Source organism: Scardinius erythrophthalmus (genome assembly GCF_964197995.2).
Source record: "Scardinius erythrophthalmus genome assembly, chromosome: 19".
NCBI classification, from domain to species: Eukaryota; Metazoa; Chordata; class Actinopteri; order Cypriniformes; family Leuciscidae; genus Scardinius; species Scardinius erythrophthalmus.
Genome location: NC_138239.1, coordinates 33,281,827 through 33,303,491, shown reverse-complemented (window position 1 = coordinate 33,303,491; position 21,665 = coordinate 33,281,827). Strand labels below are relative to the sequence as shown.

The 21,665-nt window shown below is 36.4% G+C and overlaps 1 protein-coding gene across 1 annotated transcript in view; it reads right to left on the bottom strand.

Moving 5' to 3' along the window:
• The window catches only part of prkd3 (protein kinase D3), an 82,653-nt gene that overhangs the window by 7,075 nt on the left and 53,913 nt on the right, over positions 1-21,665 (bottom strand). The window contains exons 5-15 of the mRNA XM_081347630.1: positions 18,791-18,948; positions 11,013-11,205; positions 10,845-10,916; positions 10,571-10,754; positions 9,047-9,170; positions 7,775-7,852; positions 4,287-4,578; positions 1,673-1,725; positions 1,358-1,430; positions 570-676; positions 261-422 (exon numbers count right to left, since the gene is read on the bottom strand). Of these exons, the coding sequence (XP_081203756.1) occupies positions 261-422; positions 570-676; positions 1,358-1,430; positions 1,673-1,725; positions 4,287-4,578; positions 7,775-7,852; positions 9,047-9,170; positions 10,571-10,754; positions 10,845-10,916; positions 11,013-11,205; positions 18,791-18,948 (1,496 nt within the window). The remainder of the gene's footprint in view (positions 1-260; positions 423-569; positions 677-1,357; positions 1,431-1,672; positions 1,726-4,286; positions 4,579-7,774; positions 7,853-9,046; positions 9,171-10,570; positions 10,755-10,844; positions 10,917-11,012; positions 11,206-18,790; positions 18,949-21,665) is intronic.

Sequence of the window (21,665 nt, the reverse complement as noted above, 5' to 3'; positions counted from 1 at the left end):
AGCACTGGCTCCTGACACCGCAGACAGAAGCATCTTAACCACATGGCAGCAGCTCTGGGGCTTTAGATCCATGGCTAATGGATGAGCTCCCGCGGCCCCCAGGGGCCCCACTGCTCTAATCAACCCACAGACAGGCCGCTCTAATTTAGCTCTAGATGACATCCAGATTACTGCCTCATCTAAACAAAATGCACTTCAGAATAGAAAAACGGAGAAATTTGATTTGAAGGGATAGGAGGAGAAGGAAAGTATCTGCAAACCTGTGTGACCAGAAACTTGGTGTTGCGCTCTGGAAGTTTGCTCTTCTCACTGGACAGGATCATCTCCAGCATGTCACCATGGAGTTTCTCCATGACAACAAACACTCGTTCTGGAGTCTCAAACATACGCTCCAGGTTTACAATACCAGGATGGTGCAAATTCTACAAGAAAAGAACAACCACGTCAAATACATTAAAGAGAACAGCTCTCTCCACCATAATGCATTAAGGAAGTCATTAACATTTTTGCAGTGGTGTCCACATCCACGACTCTTATCTTGCCATAATCACGTTAAAAAGACTGATTACCTGTAAGATGGCAACCTCGTTTCTCAGCTGGCTCTCCTGTTTGGTGGGAAATCTCATTTTGTCTATTACTTTGATGGCCACATCTCTGCCTGTTTTTCTATGTTTCCCTTGAAACAGAATAGAAAATCATTAGAAACGCAGCACAAACACATTTAAGGAAAAGATTTAACAAAAAATGCTTTTAGGTTTTGAGTTATAAAACAACAGATCGTTCAAAATTGAGACGAAATGTATTTGGTGTGTACAGTGTATATTATAAATAGTACATGTAAGGGGACACTGTATATAAGCCCTACATAAGAAACCCAGATAGAGCAAACTTGTAAGATCCTGAAAGGAGACCGGATAATAATCCAGCTACTTATCAAATAGATAAATAGATTAGCATGAAATGATTTTATAAGAGTTTATATTGTAAGATTTATAATGAGAGAAATGATTTTAGAATGTCAGAAGAATAATATACTGTGAGATATGGGAAAGCAGCAGATATATGGTCAGTAATATAATTTAACAGTCATTATTCTTAAATATTTGAAAACTGACCCATCAGAATCAAGTAATCCATTGTGCGGTGCAGTGTAGTTTTTATTAATATTTTTAATTAGTTTTAATTTTTCCATTTTCAGTTTTCCTTTTAATTTTTTAGTCTATATACTTTTTATTATTTTTATTTCAATTTTAGTTATTTTAGTACATCAAGTTAAACTAACCGTAAAGGAGAAATTTTAACCTTGGTGCTGTGTATTATATATACATATATATAAAGAATACTTTTTCCTCTGTACCTCCATAAACGATGCCAAACTGTCCAGAGCCCAACACTTCATCAGCAAATATCTGATAGATTGAGCTGATGTCCTAAAGACAAAGCAAACAAAGTTCAAGATTGACAAATATTAAAATCAACTATAATTTTACCAGTACATTCAACCCAATACCAATTTCTCAGTCTAAATATTGATAACCCTAAATTTTCTCTCTCAGCTTTTCATAGTTTTCTTGTGGTGTGACTTGACCGTGGCCATGACCGAACAAGCAGAAGTGTGTATAATAAGGGATGTAATTGTGAAATATTGTCAGTAAACACAGTCAAAACTCACCACATTTTCCTGGATTTGACTGTTAGCTACAGAAATGCTGATGGACAGTTCCTCTGCAAATGCACACGCACACACACAAAACAAAATACAGACATTTGGATTAGCCTTGACATTTCTTAATAAATAGGTAATATGATTTCAAATTTGTATGTGGGAAAATGTGAGGCAGAAAAATATTTAATTTTAATTAGTATCACATTCAACACATGCAACAAATTGTAATGTAACATTTATCAATTTGATTGCCGAGACATATTTTCCACCATCCTTTTTCTGTTTGCCTGTGCAAAATGTGAGAATAATTTAAGCAAATCCTATCTGAAGTATATAATAAATTGCACATTACTAGAATGACAAGAAGGGTGAGCTAGACAGTAATTGTAAAGGTGTTTTTTTTTCTGATTATATTTTGGGTTGGATTTGCACAGGCTTCGCTTGTCTTCAGACAAGCTCTTAATTAAGAATGCCATTCATCTATGGGCTGAAATCTCCTCTGAATACTGAATTAAAAGTGTGTTTGTTTCATAACTAAACAGCTTTCATTAATCCAGACCTGTCAAACCTCTTTAATCTTCTGTCTCTCAACACAATTAAATGAAGGTGCATCAGGATATTAAAGACTAAAGCTCAGCCGTTTACTCTCCAGAATAGAGCTGCAAATCTGCCTGAGAGTCACAACTCAACCATCAGATTAAAGGCACAGTACATTTCTGTTTTTGTTTCGTTTGCTCTTCTTCTTTTCTGTTGTCTTGGGCTTTATACTGACACCTATCAATGTAGATGCACAAATTTTGTTCATTAACTGCTACCACGTTTTTTTTTTTAAATCTGTGAATGAATAAATAAAATTTCATGAATAAAATAATAATAATTTCATGAATAAAAATTTCATACAAAACTAAATAAAAATTGCATCCTTGAATCTTCATGAATCATAATCTGTGGTGTGGAAGCCACACTTGTCTCAGTTTGTACTATTGCTTCATCAATGACTGCTTGTTTGAACATTTAAGATTTCCAAACGTATGAATGAATGAATGAAGCATTTATATAGCGCTTTCATATGTACTACTGTACACCCAAAGTACATTACAAAGGCCTTTATCACATGTGAATGTACAGCATTTTAATCATTAATATGTAGCAATTAAGGTAACACTATTACACTACCATTCAAAAGTTTGGGGTTGGTAAGATTTGTTAATGTTTTTGAAAGTCTCTTATGCTCAGCAAGGCTGCCATTAAATACAGTAAATGTAGTAAAATATTCTTACAATTTAAAAGAACTGTTTTCTATTTTAAAATATTTTAAAATGTTATTTATTCCTGTGATCAAAGCTTAATTTTCAGTATCATTACTCCAGTCTTCAGTATCACATGATCCTTCAGAAATCATTCTAATATGCGGATTTAGTGCTCAATAAACATTTCTCATTAATATCAATGTAATATCAAAGCTGCTTTTTTTCAGGATTTTTTGACGAATAGAACATTTAAAAAAACAGACTTTATTAAAAATATTCACTTTACTGTCACTCTTCATCAGTTTAATGCATCTTTGCTGAACAAAAATATGAATGTCTTTCAAAAACAAAACACATTGAACTGTATATTAAATAATGCATTAATGGACACAAGAGATATCTACTGATTTTTTATTTGCCACTTTTATCTTTGTTGGTGTGTAATAGTGCTTTGACAAACAACTACTGTAATAGTGCTTTGACAAACAACCAAAATGTTAAACCAAACCTTTTTATTAAAGGAATAGTTCACCCAAAAAATGAAGCCATCCTAGGTGTACAGTATATGACTTTTTTCTTTCAGCCGAACACAATCGTTATATCAAAAAATATCCTGGGTCTATCCAGTTTTGTAATGACATTTTGTAAGATTTTTGTAAGAAAAATATCCCCATTTAAAACTTTGTACACTATAATCACTTGGCTTCCAGCAACGGCTGTACACGCGTTCACGAGAGAGTCGAGTTTAGGTGGAAGGGTGACCTCTGACCCGACATATGCGTAGGACGTATGAAGTAGGCGTAGCGTAAGCTTAGCTGAGAACTGAAGAAAGCAGAAGTGCAGAGGATGGAGTAAAACAAAACGCCGGTCACGAATTAGAAGTCATGTTAAACATGTTAAAGGTACTGTTTTTCTAAAAAAAGAAATTTCATTTGTCATAAAGTGCCAGATGCACAAAATATACAATGATAGCTTAAATTTTGGTCTCTTCCTCACAAAAAGCTATCGTACGACTTGAAACGTACACGTTAAAAAAATGTTTTTTTTTAAAGTTGTAAAGAAAACTAAGATCATTGGAGTACGTTTTATAAGAAATCACCATTTCAGCCATGTTTATTCCAAAATTTCACATTTAATCCATTGTGTTACTTGCCGTATCTTTGCAATAACTAATAATGTAATTATAGTGTAATTCACTAGCAATTTCTGAGTGAAAATCGTTTCAAAGTAAATCCTGCACCTAATTTTTCATAGAGACTTTTTTTTCTTTTTTCTTTTTGGAGCTTGGTGGTAGAAGCTGGCAACCACTTTAACTTATGGAAAAGAACAGTATGAACACTTCACATGTTTTTGAAGACTTAACTACTCACTGTGATCTTTATTCTGTCCCGCAGCGGCGCCCACGCTGGGCTGTGGTGTTACTGGAACGGGCATCAGGGCCTGGCGGATGGCCCTCTCCCAGCTCTGGGCCACCTCCAGCCCCACGCCTCCAGCCGCCAGCGCAGGGTTGTGTATGTGGAGGTGGGGGCCGCCAGTGTTCTCCCCAACGTAGTACACCATGGTGGCTGTGATGACCTCAAAGCAGTGTGGATTGCCTCCCAGGGCTAAACTACTGAAGTCACGCGCAACCTCCACCTGCAAGATCTCTGACAGGGGAATCTCCTGCGGGTCAGACAATGAGTCAGAAATTCAGACGCTGACTCACTGACAGTTAGATAAGACTGTTTAAACAATTAAACAACCTTGGATTTTGCTCTTTGAGTCTGGATATGAGTCATTAAATTAGTCCATGTGATGCTGAATAAAAATCTCCAGTCTAGTTTGAAGTTTGGCTTGAAAATTTCATTAATTCTATGGTGTCTCGTTGATGAAATCTAAAGAGTCCATGTAGTTCCTCCAAGTTCAAACAGATCTTCCTTATCACGTCAAAAAAGCACCATCTACAAACGTAGATAAAGGTTGCCATCCAGAGTTAAGCGTCAATCTTCACTGACGATGCAAAGCCTAATGCGCCAAGTCTGATAAAGACAGTCTCTTAAGAGTCCACCTTCTGCTCAGCCCCCAAACTTGCTCTCAGAAAAACAGTAGCTGTGGCCAATCAGAGCGAATGCTGCGCCTGCGGTCTTCTCTGAATATGAGATGAAGTGCTTGTGGTTTGGTGGGTGAATCATGTGACCCAACCCTATGAAGAGCCCCATGATTACAGGGCCGAGCAGCAGAAGCGTGTGTGTATACGTGTATGAGTGTGTAGGCAAGTCTTACTCTAGCCACTGATACATTATGAAGGAGATGGCCACACTTATGGGGGTGGGCTGCGGTTATCCCAAGAAAGGCCTGAAACCCCCTTACCCAAAAACCAAAAGTAGAGGGCTTCAATCTTCAAAAGAGAACACTATGATTTCCAAATGTGCAAATCTGACTGGTTCTGTTAAGTTATAGATGGAAATCAAATGCATGATCATGTCTCGCGCTGTACTTTAAGTTATAAGGTTTAAAGCATAAGGTTGTTTTGAGGATCATATACTGTACTCATTTTGCTGAGAAGTATGTGCTTCTTTACCTCACAATCAATTTAGCTGAGAAAAAATTTACAATAAAGCCAAATGAGAGCCTTTGTTACCAAATTGGTCAAGTTACTCTTTAGGATAATGTACAATAGTGCTTCAATAATGGTGAATCTCTCTTATTTTGCCAAGAGTATGGATTAATGTCAAAACTTAAAAGAAGTAGTACTGTATCTCTTTTAGGATTTAAGACCCGAGCAGAGCGCCAAGATGATAATAAAGTGGTGTGTAAAACAGTCTTAAACACACCCTGAAGTCTCACACAGGGCGGTGAGGTTTCCAGACTTTAGTTTTACAGCTGGGAATACAGGAACAATCACAGAAACACACAAGTTCTTAAAAAAAAAAAAATATATATATTTTTTTTTCAAATCTATGGCAATAAGACCTTCACATCCACAGATGTGCGCTCATTAGAGAAGACGTAACCAAAGCACAATTCCCAGGGGTAGTCATTACACTCGGTTCTGAAGTTTGAGGTTGGTACGATTTTTTTATGTTTTTGAAAGAAATATGCATTTTTTGATCAAAGGCAAAGCTGAATTTTAAGCATCAATACTCCAGTCTTCAGTGTCACATGATCCATTAGTAATTATTCTAAAATGATGGTTGCTGTTGTGATGCATTATAAATTATAGATTTATTTGTCAGCATTCTTCGATTAATAGAAAGTTTGGATCCACTTTAAATTAAGTGTCTTTAACTATACAGTGTGTACTAACATTTAAAAAATACATTATTTGATACAGTGCACTTATTGTGTACATACATATATATATATTTTTTTAAATTGTACTTTTATTTAAAAAATACCTGCATGTAACTACATCAGTATTTCATTTCTGTAATTACTGTTGACCCTTGCCTTAAACCTTAACCCAACCCTAATTACCCATACCACCAAACCTGTCCCTAACCATACCCGTATCCCACCTCAATAGCAGCAAGGGTTTTGCAATACAGCATGAATTCAACATAAAATGTATATACCAAAATGTTTTTCAACTTCCAAAGTAGATAGTAGTTAAAGAATATAAAGTTGGACTGGAAGTTTAAAATAACAGCATTCATTTTTTTTTATCAATTGAATGGATCCTTACTGAATAAAAGTATTATTAAAAGAAATTCTCACCAGTGGTGCGTTTAAGTTGTCCACTTATATTAAAATGCATCTGAAACACGCATTCTGAGCATATACAACCTATACTCACTATACTAATATCTAGCCATACAACTAACTACACATATATCAATGCACATTTAACATCTTATATTATCATACTCATTATGTAGAGTTCATTTTTGTGAAGTTAACTTTTCATTGTTAATTTTTATGGAATCCAGACTCATTAAATATAATTTAATTGTAATAAAACATGCATAAAGGCTATTTAGTAAAAATTATTTTCCAAAGTTGTAAATAATAATAATAATAATAAAAAAAGAGTATTGGGGTATTCTCAACAAGAAAATATTGTATTAGTCTTAAAAATGTAATGTTTAATTAAAAAAAATTACTTGTTGTTTCTTACATTTTGGAGAAATGTACTAGCAATTCTGAGTGAAAATTATACAGTAAGTAAAGAAATAAGAAAATACTACATTCGTTTTTTTCAGTGTATTTACCTAATTAAATTGCAGACTTATAAGGTTTAATAATAACATTTGGTCAACTCAGCATTCCAGTTTACTTAAAAGTGAACATACATCCTTTAAAATGCGAAGGAGCATTAAATGATCTACCACCATACTTGGTGTACTACTAGAATGTACAAACACATACTGTATAATGCAATACAGAAATGCAGTGATGCCATTCAAGTCTCAGTATAAGAGTTATTATATTGGTTTGTTCAATACAGAAGTAGAATATAGCAATAACCATATCACTACACAGTGTATTTGATGCATGTCCTGTCTCTTTCTAAATGGCTTTTGGCTGCACTGAAGCAGAGGAGGAGGAGGGGGTATTCTGTGGTACTTACCAGAGACCTCAGTGGTATTTATGAGAGGGGAAAATACTACTGCCTTTAGCTGTCAGCAATGCTCTAGATGAGCAATTAATTATAATGTTCTGACATTACAAAGATCAAAGATGAACTACAGCATAATCAGTTTCGTTTGAAGTATATGAGCAATATTATAATTTCCAGTGACATTCTAAAGGTTGTTCTCAATAACATTAAAATATAAAAACCAACAGAGAATATAATTTATACATGAACCCTGACAATTATAACACACATTTTTTTTGTAATCAAAGTATTTTAGTTAAATATGAGTAAAACTCTTACTTTGTAATATTTGGCTCCTGAGTCATTCTGAAACAGAGTCAGACTCTTGCTGTCCAGTCTCCAGTAGTGTCTCTTTCTCTGAGGACAAAACAGATTTAACTGACATCAAAACTAAGCAAACAATACAGTACATTTACTCTAATGTAAATTAATTTGACGTACGAGACGATGGTATAAGGTTTATGCTACTTATAAAGTGTAACTGCAGACAGGACATTTGTGGGTGGAACAGGTGGGACATGTTCCCACCGCTTTTTGCCAGGGTCGATATTGTCCATACCACTTTCTGAAAACTATACTAGGGTGGATTAGAACCCAGAACCTCTGAAACGCTTAACAAAAATTCTACCACCAATCCATCAGTGTGAATCTATGTATTTATTCACTGACATGAAAGAATCTCGGAACTAACAATATATTTTACTATAGTAGATGTAAGAATGAAACTTAAAAGTAAACTCAATGTACTAGTAATAGATTTTTGGGCATGGTATTTTTTTTTTTTACACATATCTGATTAAGCATTGCATGAGCAACCAGCTGAGCTACTGAAAAATGGCTAACACAGTGTCCTAACCAGTCGCGATGCGATAAGATTCCAGCGACAAACACTAGAAGCGATGCGACTGCAAGATGCGTCAAAATCAATCAAATCCCACAGCCAATCAGAACAGCGTGTGGGCGGAGTCTTGACGGCACTCACAAGAAAATGGATAAGTACATAATCAAATTCACAAATATTATACCATTTAAACATTATTAAAAATACATAGGCTACTGAGTTACTAAAACAATCTTTGTCAAAGAATACACTTGTTTGTTCACAGTTTGAATGTTCTTGTTTCCGTTTGTTTAATTTCAAAATCTGAGGTGAATTATCCATTGTTGCTTTTACAGCTACAAAGCTGGAGCTCTAAATTATATTTAAAGTCACATTACACGCTTTTAACATTAAATAAAGCACATAAAGACTACCTGAGATTATCATTGCCACACTTTGTGTTTGTTGTTTCAGCGCGACATCGCAGAAAAATAGAAACCGTTTCTAAAACAGAATCGTCACGTGTCGCAGTCGCGGCTGGTTAGGACAAAAACCTTTTATCGCGCGTCATGTGTAGTTAGGACCCGGTGTAACACTAACTAGCAGTTTCAGTTAGTTATTCATCCAGTTATACAGTTATGCCCATAGCAGATGCTTTCTTATTAAAGTGCATTCATCACATAAATAAACAAAACAGCAGTTTTACATGTAAATATGGAATCAAATCTTACAAGATTGTCTCGGCTGGTGTAGTGCACCATCCAACCTTCTTTGACCATAGTGGAGCTCCTCCGTTTGGTGTGTTTGATGGACTGAACTACACGCATCAGTGGGATATTGGTGCTGGTTGAGGGGCTTCAAAGAGACACGAAAAAACATCAGATCTATTGCGTGAATGTGGATCAGTGATCAAGAAAAACTCAGAACTTTGGTAAATTTGCATATTTCTCACTTTAATTTGTTAAGGAAGGAGGACTTTGATATGGAAATCTTGTAAACATTTTAGGATTATGTATGTAATCCTGGTTCCCTGACAAGGTAATGAGACGCTGCATCAGTTGCTGATGCTATGGGTATGTGTACCACTGAACCCGGTGTCAGAGGCATGTGTAAATTAACGTCAATCTTAAAATCACACTTAAAAAGTCCACAGCCGAAGCAGGTGACAGATGAAGTGTGAAGTCGCTCTCAGCAAATCTACATATCATCATACCGGCCACTAACACCCCAGCTTAAGGGAACAGCGCACCGAAGGAAGCGTGCAGGGCATATTCATCAGTTCTCTATCTGTCCAGTCTAAATGAACTGGAGAGGGCAACAGAGAATAGATCGCTAACCACAATAAAGTCCATCCAGCTCTGCAAAAGGCCCCGCTCTGACCTTCATTTAGCCTGTAATGGGCATCAACTTTGCAAGTTTCTCCTCCTTTTTTTAACAAAAAAATATATACCCCACAAACGACCATTTGTAGAGGTCGAGTGCCTGAGCAGGATGAGCCAGATCAGACGAGGAATAAACTTCCTTAAGGCAGTTGGCTGCACTCTCGCCTCTATTAACTTCACCACCGTCTCAATGGCAGTGCCGAAAAGTCCAGAGGTTGTCAAGGAGGACGGTCTAATCACACCCCTAAATGCTCGACACGTGCACAGTTCCTTGACTGCCTCAGGGGACAACCCCACACCCTGGTCAAGGTCTTCAAGAAGGCCGGCCTTCAAGGCATGCCTTGCCCACCAGCCGCAATGTTGTCTGACGTGGCTTAGAGAGCAAGATGGGACGGGGGCTAGCTAGGTTCTCTTCAACCCGGGGCATCCTCACATATCCCTGCATGCATAGTCCCTCTGCATTCGAATAATTCATCTGTGCAGAGGTAATTACACAAGCTGAATAAGGATTCTTCCATGAACCAGTCACCTCAGTGTGCAGGTCCAGGAGAAATGGAAGGCTCACTGGAGAGGGCCAACCGACTACAAGCGATTCCTGCGTCACACCAGACCAGTTTAAACTTAATCTGGCCATATCATGGGTCATAAGCTCCACCAATTCGTAATATCCATCTCTACTTACTCCACGTGTAGTTCCCTGGAACTAGATGCGAGTAACATGCTCTCAGCCAATGATCAGGCATGAGTGCCTTGGAGCTAGCAGAGAAGCCAGAGAAAGGCCTTTTTGATTATAGAATTTTCAGTTTTGGGTAAACTATTCCTTTATGCTTTAACTCCAACCTTCACAAGATATTTATTGTCCAGAGCATATACCTGATGGTCTTTACAGGTTCTTCATCTTTCTCACGGTCCATGAAGGGGGAGTCCATAAAGAATATCTTGTCTTCTGGAGTGGTAGGTTCCTCTGAATCATCCAGACCCCGACTGCTATCGCTGTTCACATCACTGCTGTCTACTTCCATCGTGGTATCAGAGTCAGGACCAGGGCTGGCCGGCTCTGAAAGAACATACAGTAGACTTATGTGATGATTTTTAATGTTAGCACATTGTTTCTCATTTTAATTGGATGTGGCTGAAATGACCATACCTCCATTGAAGACTCCAAGGCAGTCTTTTGGGACCTTTGAAGCACACCGCTTATGGCAATTGAATTTACAGTCTGTTGAAGAAAACATTTTGTGGTAATTTTTTCCCCTACATTTGACTAGAAATATTTAATTTATTGGAAAGAGTGAAGGAAGACAGCGATACACACCTTTACACTGCATGCCCTGGCGAAAAAGCCCTTTTAGCAGCCGTTTGCAGTACTGGCAGATGGTGGGACGGGTGTAGTTGTGAATCACAAAGGTGTGAGGTACCTTCACACGTCCCAGCACCATCTTCTCCATCCAGATTGGCCGACCGCTCCACGATGGCATCCGCTTACCTGGCTCCTGAAGGAGGCGCTGCTGCAGTGGAGAGCAATGGAAGAAAAAGAAAAAGAAAAAGAAGATTCAGAAAAGAATAAAAGTGCAATTCACATACTGTTCACAGTGCACATACACATACTGCATACCGCAGAATAATATAAGCAGTACGTTATGACGAACATACACTCCGGTTCAAAAGAAAATATTATATTATTATTATTATTTATTTATTTTTTAAAGAAATTAAATAAAGCTTTTATTCAACAAGGATGCATTAAATTGACCAAAAGTCATAGTACAGTCTTTCACATTGAAGCATTTTTTTTCTTTTAAATAAATAAATACTGTTCTTTTGAACTTTCTATTCATCAAAGAATGCTAAAAAAAGTTTCACAGTTTCCACACAAATATTAAGCAGCACAACTGTTTTCAAAAAAAAAAAAAATATATATATATTTTTTGAACAGCAAATCAGCATATTAGAGTTTTTTTAGAGTGCTGCAGCAATTTGTCTAGATGCATGTGAAAGAGTGGAAATTATCTTTACTGATTTGCTTTTCACATATTACAGTAACAACATTCTGGAATGGCAGCTCAGATTCATTACTGCAAATAAATAGAGAACTGAAATCTTCATTGCGGTCTTCTCAAGAATGTTTCGAAACTGACCACTTAGTTAAAATAAAACCTGTTCAACCATAGATGATTTTACAAACATAGATGATTTTTGAGACTGACCGATAAAAAAGTGCGAAATCAGAAATTCTTGATCTGATTTGCCTTAATTCTATTTTTTTTAAATATCTTTTGTTTTCTATGCATTCATGCACTTGTGTGGAAAAAGTTTCATTAGGTCTGAACTGCAACCAGCCTGATTTTGTTATATTTCACAATGTACCCATGCTTTAAATACAGCTGCAAGCTTTGGCGGGGACAGTAAATGCAGTGCCAGGCCTCAAGAGTTGTTTATTTGAAATAAAATGAGCATAAAATTAAAAGGGAAAATAAAGTGTTCAAGGGGGATATTGTGAGACAACTAAAAGGGACATAATGTCCTTGCCATGTTTGGGTTTCGGCTAATGCAAGGCCATCGCTTTATCACATGCATATCCTTTAACCCATTTGTCACAAAACAGTGTTAAATTGAACTAGCATTATGAATTAATGATGGGTGAAAGCATAAAAATTATTTGGATACCTATCCCACATTTAAACAGTATGTACAGATGGTGGACAACGCGGCGGCAAAATTGGGATGTGTATTTGCTGCCTTTTACCGCTGAGTGGCGCTGTAATCACAGACTTTGAAAAGTGTCAGTTTATTCTCTTTATGATGTAATCTGCCGCGGCAGTAATCTGAGCTGAGGTCACAGATAAATTCAAGATAAATATTGTGGTTAAACGAATTCAAATTCATTAAATTTAAACAAAGTAGACACACGTTAACATTGTGTGCCCAGTTTTTCTATAATTTAGAAAGGCTATGTCAATAGGTTACTTGTCATTTTCTTCGTGTTATTTTAATGTGTTTGTAGATTTATTAACTGACACATAACAGTGAAATAAATTAAAATAATTTACCGTGAAATTAAAACATTTTCAGGACTTGCAGCTCCTAACCGATGTAGTCGGTTTAAGCATTCTTTGTTATATTCAGAACTAAATAGCCTTACATGTTACAAACTTTTAAAACAGAGAAAATAGTAGCCGTTGGCTATTCAGACGGTAGCTCTGTGGTCAAAGCATTAACAAGAGCCTCTCGGAGCTTCAAACGATCTGAGATCGAATCTCAGTGTAGCCGAAAGTGTTTATGTTTTTCCGTTCTTGATGCTTAAAGGTGCATTGCGCAAGTCTCTGAGTTTTTGCAGAACTATGCCCCCTCTGGCGACAAGCGAAACTGCAACACTGCAACTGAACGCGCATGACGTCACGCCCAGTCTCAAATTCCGACCCGAATCCCTCTTATTTATTTTACTGTACAGGATTATAGAGGCAATCGCAGTGATCAGAGAAGGGCTCATTCAGCCCATCAGGCAATTGTTTAAAGGGGTCATATAATGGTACATGCACTTTTACAAGTTGATTGCACTAAAATGTCTGTTGGCAGTGCCTGTACACAACCATCCTATCATGATAAAAATCCATCCAGTGGTTTTGTTTTAATCTCCTTATATGTTTGACCCTCTGTGAAATCAAGCCGTTCGATATTGTGACGTCATAAGATCGTACGCCCCTCCCGCTATTGTGATTGACAGCCGTGTTTCAACACAAGACCCGCCCTGAGCAAGCTGTGACAGCCGTCGTCATAGTAGTCCGCCATTGTTGATATGCTGGAGTAGAATGGCGTCTAAGCGATTGTGGTGTTCTGTTCTTAGATGTAATAAGGAACACAGCAGTCATTTGGATGTTCCTAAATCCGAGCCGTTGAAGAAGCAGTGGCTGAGTTTTGTTTTTGAAGCGATATGCCCAAAGGATTGACGCGGGGATTCCCTCACGGGGATTCCCCACGATCGTCTGTGCTTTCATGTTTGCGCGAATCATTTCACACCAGACAGCTTCACAAACGAGAAAAAACGGATCGGTACCAACGTGTTCCTGCTGAACCTCCAGAAGATGTGAGTGTAATGTTTTATTAACCTTTATATTAGTATTTATATTAATCTTTGCGAAATTTGCAAACCTTGCTGCAGGCTTCACGATGAATGCGTCTAAGGTTTACACTCAGGGTACATTACGGCATGTTTTCTATGTACGACGTTCTCAATATAATTCATAATCCCACGTTTATAACGAATAACACGTGGTTATTGTGTTAGATACGGTCAGAGAATGTCTAATACGGTGTACCCACAGTACAGAGGGGCGGGGTGAGCAAAGCTCATTATCATTTAAAGACACATGCACTGAAACGGCGTGCTGAAAACAGAGCTGTTTTTGACCAGGTAAAATTAGTGTTTTCTTACAATACTAATGAGAATTTTTAATTAAAGTATATTACAAACTTTTAATTTAGACCCTAAAGAATCATATTAGCTTGTACAAAAATGGCATTATATGACCCCTTTAAGCATGTATGGGTTAGAAAAACGGATATTTTTAACATGAAATGTTGCGCAATGCACCTTTAAATATGTATCTGTTTATTAAAGTCAATCATCTTGTTTAATTATCAATTGTACATTACAACATAAATTTGCTACATTCCCGCTGCAAAGACGACACATCTGATGAAGGAAGACTGTCAGCCGATTGCACCAGAAAATGAAGATGATTCGTCTTTAATCTGCTAAATAATTTTTTGTGTGTGTGTGAATCATTCACGAGATTGAGATGACAGACAGTGATATGGCCCGGCCATAGCAACGGAAGACATTTTTCAAAACAGATCGAACAAATCAGAAAAATACTTTCAATACAGTATTGCTTTCAATTAAAAAATAAACAATGAAAATGTAAAAGAAAAAGAAAATTAATTAAGTTTGAAAACCCATCGCACATTTTAAGATATGAATAAAGTGTCAGGACAGTTTATTTATTTAAACAGGGTTGCATCGATAGAGTTTATTCCCGTTGTGATGCAAAATAAGAAACACAGAATAGGCCTATTCTTGCAACATTTTAAATTTCTATTGTCAAAGAAATTGCAGCTAAATTAAAAAATTAAAACGGTACAAAACGAAAAAAGTTCAAAGCAACATAAATTAAGAACAGGCGTTTTTCTTTGCCTCTCTCGCGCTGGATATTTTTTTAGTAAGTTTGGTCTCCCTCACTGCGCGCGGCGGGTCTTTCTCGAAATTAAGCATTTCAGCGTAAAAAAACACCATACAGCTGATAATGCTGTATATGTCGCTGTGTGTCATCCACACAAATCACGAAAGAAAAAACTGTAACAAATAGCTTTTGTTCCTTCAAAGATACAACATGCCTTGCTGAATTCACCTCACAATAAAACGAGGTGGGTCGCGAATTAAAGAGCAATGTATCTGCTAAATTGAAATTGTTTGTGGAAAACCTTTAAATACAATCAATAAAACTACAATATATAATTTAATAAGATATAGGGCCTACTGTACATAGGCTATGGACTTTTGGAGATTTTGAGATTAATCCTTAAAAGAATTTTGCCTTTGCCTGCTCATCAGGCTGGCTCCGACACTCTCCATATGAAAGACGGAACATTAACACCTCTGTCCTGCACCCCCGCGATAAAGCAACTATTGCCTTCTCCAAACCCCCCACAGGCTAGCTGAGTTTGCAAAACAAAACAAAGAGTTTGCCACTCGTCGTGCCAAACACTTTATTATAAACTTCAATATTTCATTCAAAACAATCTCAAAACGCTTTGAGGCATTTTGAAAAGCCGTGGATGCATTACTGCCACTGGAACCATGAATGCAACAGAATGGTTCTGATTTTATTGTTTGTCGTTTAAACGTCATATATATAAATTATTATAGGCTACAGAAGTAAAGTCATTGTATAATATTTGTTCCTTAGTGTAAAATGGAAATGCATGGCGATTTTATTTTGTAAATAGGCTATAAGCAAAAAACTATGTTTTAGAAGACAAATCTCTCTGCATCAACAATAGACTATAAAATGCATTAATAGGCTAACATAAAAAACACCAGTAGTCCAAGGTAGATCGGGATTCGAACCCGTGTCATCTAAATGATCGTAACGTACGTTTAACCACTCGGCCACTATTCACTCTTTGCTACATGGCCTAACGTTCCAGTGTGTGTTCGCTCACACGAGCGAGAAGCGCTCTTCATTCAAATGAACGCGCCGCCACGTTTGTCGAACACTAATTCAACATGCCAGAATAAAACCTGGCTTTAGAACAATGCATAGCGCCACTCGTCGTGGTGTGCCAAAAAATTACAATAATTTAGTTTAATTTATTTCAGTGTTAATGTTTGAGTTAAAAAAATCCTCTACAAATTAAATTAACCCAAAGTCGGCTATAAGAGTCCTTTAGGCTACGTAAAAAAGCAAAGGGCTTACAGTCTTAACATTTAGGCTACTTTGCTTAAATTCGATACATTTATTTTCAGTAGGGCCCAATACATTTGTAGTAGGGATGTAATTTCAGTATGCTTTACCAACGCTATGTATTCAATTAAAGTTCCAAGAGGTCTGGTTTATATATTTCCTTCCCAGCTGACACTAATATGCAAGTGCACAGCAAAAATCACAACTTGTGCTTGCTGCGAACGCAAGTTATTTAAGGTGTCTCAACTGTACACAGTCTACCCTACAGTGTGAATTCGTTACAAGGTTTCATTTAATTACATTAACGTGCAGCAATTTGTACAAATAGAGTCTATAGGCCTACTATACTGTTGTAGACATTTAATAATCTCATTTAGTATCATATTTGTTAAAATATTATAATGTTGTTTTTTCCATCTATGTTGAATATGAAAATATGAACAGCACGAAGATAGGATGCATTATATCGAGAGATGGATATGGAGTGGGTCAGACATGATTTTGACCACTTCATTAAGTTTTGTTTAGTAGAAAACCTTTTTTTTAAAGTGAATTTTGTTTTCTATAAATTGTATCTTAATTTTAATCATTTTTTCATCACCCAATTGTCTGGATTCAATAAGTAAGAGAAGCAAACAGACACTAATCATGGAGGCGCCCGCGCGGTCACTTGTATTGCATGTCAGCTGGAGCGCATCTCATCCTCCTAATTTAACGAAACTCAGCATATGCCTCACACAGACATGATAAATACATCAAATACACAAAGCTTGAAATGTCTTCAAACGAAATAATTCAAAACGAAAAAGAAAAAGGCTACTCTCTGATTATGTCTTTGTGCATTTCTCTCTAGGTGCGTTCACTACAAATATGGCGATCGTCAACTTCATCTTTGCAGTCGACACTGTCAGAAAACACTAGTTTATTGATAAAAATCATATGAAGACAAGGCATATATTAAGTTATTTTAGCTGTTATGAGAAAAATAAATCTAACGAAACCTAAAATCTAAATCTAATAAATAAAAATAAAAAATATTAACGCCAATTCAACATGCCAGAATAAAACCTGATTTTTGAACAATGCGTAACGCCACTCGGCCTGGTGTGCCAAAACACTTCATTTTAAACTTCAATGTTTAATTTAAAACAATCTTAAAACGCGTTGTGAATTTTTTTTAAAGCAGTAGCCTAGCCTATATACATTAAGGGCATTGAAACCAGGATCTAACTAAAACGTGTTCCGCGTAATCTCTCAAAAATTATGCCACACTACTCCATGTAATTATTATTTTTTTTTTTAAGGACTGCTTTTGAAATCACTATAAATTACTGTGCAATTGTATCGCTCACGAGAGCTCTTCGTTTATCTAATTCCTCAATAGAATAGTAAAAATATTCAGCGTCATTGCTCCTAATATCGTCTCTATTTCTAACTTTTGATTCTATTTTTTCAGCTGTAAAATTGATTCTATCTTTGGTTCTATTCTGTTGTAGCCTAATAGGCCTATTTATATATATGAAAAATATGCCTATTAGGCTTAGGGTTTTATATTTAACCCACTTACATTTTAAAATACGGCAATTGCTGCTGTTTTGCACAATGTCCCTTTGCGCCACCTGGCGGTCATTTCGGGAACGACTTTGAAATGCGGCTGGTTTATTTTCACTGCGCCGGCTGGCGCGGCGGTAATAGGCATTCTGGTTGTCCACCATCTGTATTCCACTTCATAAAATATCAAACCAAGTAGTATACAAGAAATCATACTAGACATTTTCTAACTAACTTAATATTCCTCACTACTAATTTTTTTGTTAAAATGTGGTCAATTTTAAAAAGCTTGTGTCCAGGTGTCAGTTCCCCTAAGGTTTACACAGGTAACATGTAATATTTTATATTATAAATTAAATATAATAAATGTATATTTCATATTTTTATTAATAATTTATAGGGGTGTAACAATATATCATATCACAATATTTCGCAATGCAAAAATGCAACAATATGTATCGTGGATTGTAACAATATGTATTGTGTATAGTTCAAGCCCAAAATAAAAATGACTGTTTTCAATTCAAGTTTACAGAGTTTTAGTAGTACATTAAACTACTATATATATATATATTGTTGAATATAATGTATAATAATGCAATGGCGGAATATTTGTGGGTCCTGATAATGCCAAATGTCTGATGTTAACAGTAGAAAGTGGCCTACGTTATTTTAAATATATACAGTATCTAGTCAGTGCAAGCATATTCGTCTAAAATAATTCTGTATTTTAAACTTCAGAATCATGAATATTTTTATTCTGGTGTTACCATTGTCCTGTGCATTGGGTTCAATGCATCAAGTCCAGGCCAATACATTTACACCCACAATGTAATACCTAAATTTAGCATTTTACCATATGTCTTGGAGTATCGCAATAATATTGTATCGTGAGTTCAGTATCGTGATATGTATCGAATTGTGACAGGAGGGTATCGTTACACCCCTAATAATTTATAATAACCCTAATAAATGCCACTTTTGATTTTGATTCCTTGTAGAGAGCTATGGAAAGATTCCTAGATGATTTTGAATTTTCAAAATAAATAAATAGTAAGTAAGTCAGATCTTTCCTCACCTCTTCCAGGCCCACGACAGCATGCTCGGCTGGTGAAGGACGGGGAACAGACAGCGAAGGTCCGGGCAGAGACTGATTGGAAAGGCGTCTTTTCCTTACACCGCTACAGTTGTTAGGGATCTTAAAGGCGCATCTCTTGTGATAGTTCAGGCCACATCCTAAAAATCCACAAGGAAAGCTTTAGTGTTTAGGATTAGAGTCAGAAGAAAGCATGAGATTTGGTTTAAAACAAGATCAGGAATAGGATTAGGGTTCGGTATAAGGTAAAGAAGATACAAATCGAGTATAAGGTTTAAGGACTCAAGATAAGATTACACAGACACACACACAAGGCTAATTTCATCAGACCTCCAGCAGAGGGCTCCGCTTCTCTTTTCAAACTTACAGACCTGCGGCCAGATCCTCCTGAGAAACCAAATGAATCTCCTGAGGACTGGGTGGGGATTTTAGATCTAAACTTCATGAGTCTGAAGCGTAAAGTGTTTTAGCATGCCTCTACATATGAACAGCTTGTATCCATCAGTGCGGCTTCTTACAACTGGAGCCCATAATCTTCATGCAGCTTTTGAATGTCACATCCAGCGCTTGGCAGAAACACTGGGTTCCATTCAAACAGCCCCTGATTTCAGCTTCAAAGACTGATGGCAGCACTGACACATCACACCGCGTGCCTGAATCCATCCGAGATCTTTAAAGCAGACTCAATAAGAACACTTTGAACCAGAAGAATCCTTTGATTCAGGTCACTTGTTCTTTTGTTGCTGTCTTTTGAACCATTCAATAGTTTGTTATGTAATTTTCATCAACTCAATCTGAAATTATTTTAATTGAAAAGTGCAAAATGCAAAATGACAAAAAATGTAACCGGCAAAAAGCATTAATCATCCAATTGCTGCTAAAACAGCTTTCCCTCTTCTTTGGGTAGTTTTCCACAAGTTGGAATATGAATGCAGGGATTCACTCCCATTCAGACACAAGAGCATCAGGGAGATCAGTCACCTAGATCACTCGGCAAACAAAGATTGGATTACATAAATCCTTTCTAAATTTTTCTTCTTTTCATAACAATGGTAGTAATGATTTGTGAGAGCTTCTATTGTGCTACGATTAGCTACTTACCCCTAGCTGGTTTTTACTAAACACCTGTTTTTTATTGAGTTAATTATATTCTGTAAAGTGATTATTATCAATAATAAAGCTGTAGTCACACTAGACTTTGCACTATACTGACTTCAATTCATACGAACATGGACATGGGAGACTGAAAACAAGATGTTTCACGTAAAAACCCAGATAGAATTCAAGCTAAATCAAAGAATAAACTGGTTTCAAACAAAATCAGGCCAAAACAAAGTTCATTTTGGGAATTCTAAGCAGCGTGAAAAAAACAAAACATGAACATAGCTTTAAAAAAAATATACAACCAATATGTGTTTTCCCGTGTATTATTGTATATTTTTGAAGCATTGAAAAAAGGTTTTAAAAACTCAATGAGATTCTGACTTTGTTTCAGTAAACAGCAAATTAATATAAACATGCAAAAAAATATGATATCATTTGTTTTGTTGGCTTTTTGATAGTGTAAAGAAAACAGTTTTCCAGAAACCTGGAAACACCTTGTAACAAACAAATTTAACATGGATTTGCATATCATCCACCACTCCATGCACATGTATTTATATCAAATATATGTATATGTTCGAATGTTTTATACCCGTATTGTTCCGAATGGGTCGTCTCATATTCAGGGTCTAGACTTTCACATATCAATAATACACCCGCAACAATAGGGAGCGCCAAATACGTGTAAGAAATACGGTGTAACGGTGCTTGTCCACTGGTGCGGAGCAAAGCGAGCGTTTTCAATTCAGCTTAGCTCAACTTCAATAGGACTTAACTAAAAATGTTCGATCCGCTCCGCTCGCTTCGTGCCAGTGGACACGCACTGTAAAGCCTTGATTAAAGAATGATGCGGTGCAATCTATTAGCATTACGCCACAGAACAAGTCTTGCTCAGCACTTGCCCTCCGACTTCAGCGAGAAACTGCTGTCTTTTCAGCTTTATGTGATTGGCCTAAGGAAAAAACATTCATATCCCCTAGATCAGATAGGTAATGCGGATCAAACACCTGTGTTTTCTGACATGCCAGCATTCGTCACTGAACATAAAAAAGGTGAGAAATCAGTCATTGTGAAATCTATTGGAAATGAGAACTAGGTTATTTTTATGGTATGCCATAAAGTGTTTAGTTTTGTGATTGTTGGTTCTTTTTACCAATATAAAATATGAATTAATTGTCTTCAATATTTGAGATTTATATTATATATATATATAGATTTTTCCATTAGCATTCTTCCTGCAGTCCATGTAAAATGTCTGGCCAGTAAAATAAAATAATTTACTAGCCAATGGCGAATCAAGCTTCAGTGTGTCCGTAGAGGTTTGTTATGTTACCCATGGTGGCGATATACTGTATACTAGGATCAAAATTATTATTGGCACACCTGCCAAAGTAAGTGAATTAAGAAAATATATTTAAAAAATTAATAATAATAATACTATAACCTTTCTAATGCACAGATGGGGCATGAATACAGTATACACACAGTAATAACAATTGTGGGACATGATGTGTCAAGTGCATGAACGATTGTTGAGATTGTTAATCCTTGTGCAATGATTGTTAATCCTTGTGCAATGATTGTCATGGCAATGGCAAGTATAAAATAGTGGTAGACTGTTGACAGAGATATTAGTTTAGTCATAACTGCAGCATTCTACACACAATAATACTAAAATTTACTTAAATTCACATGCTTAAACAATGATGAAAACCACTGGAGCAAATATTTATTTAGAATATAAATGTTTTTA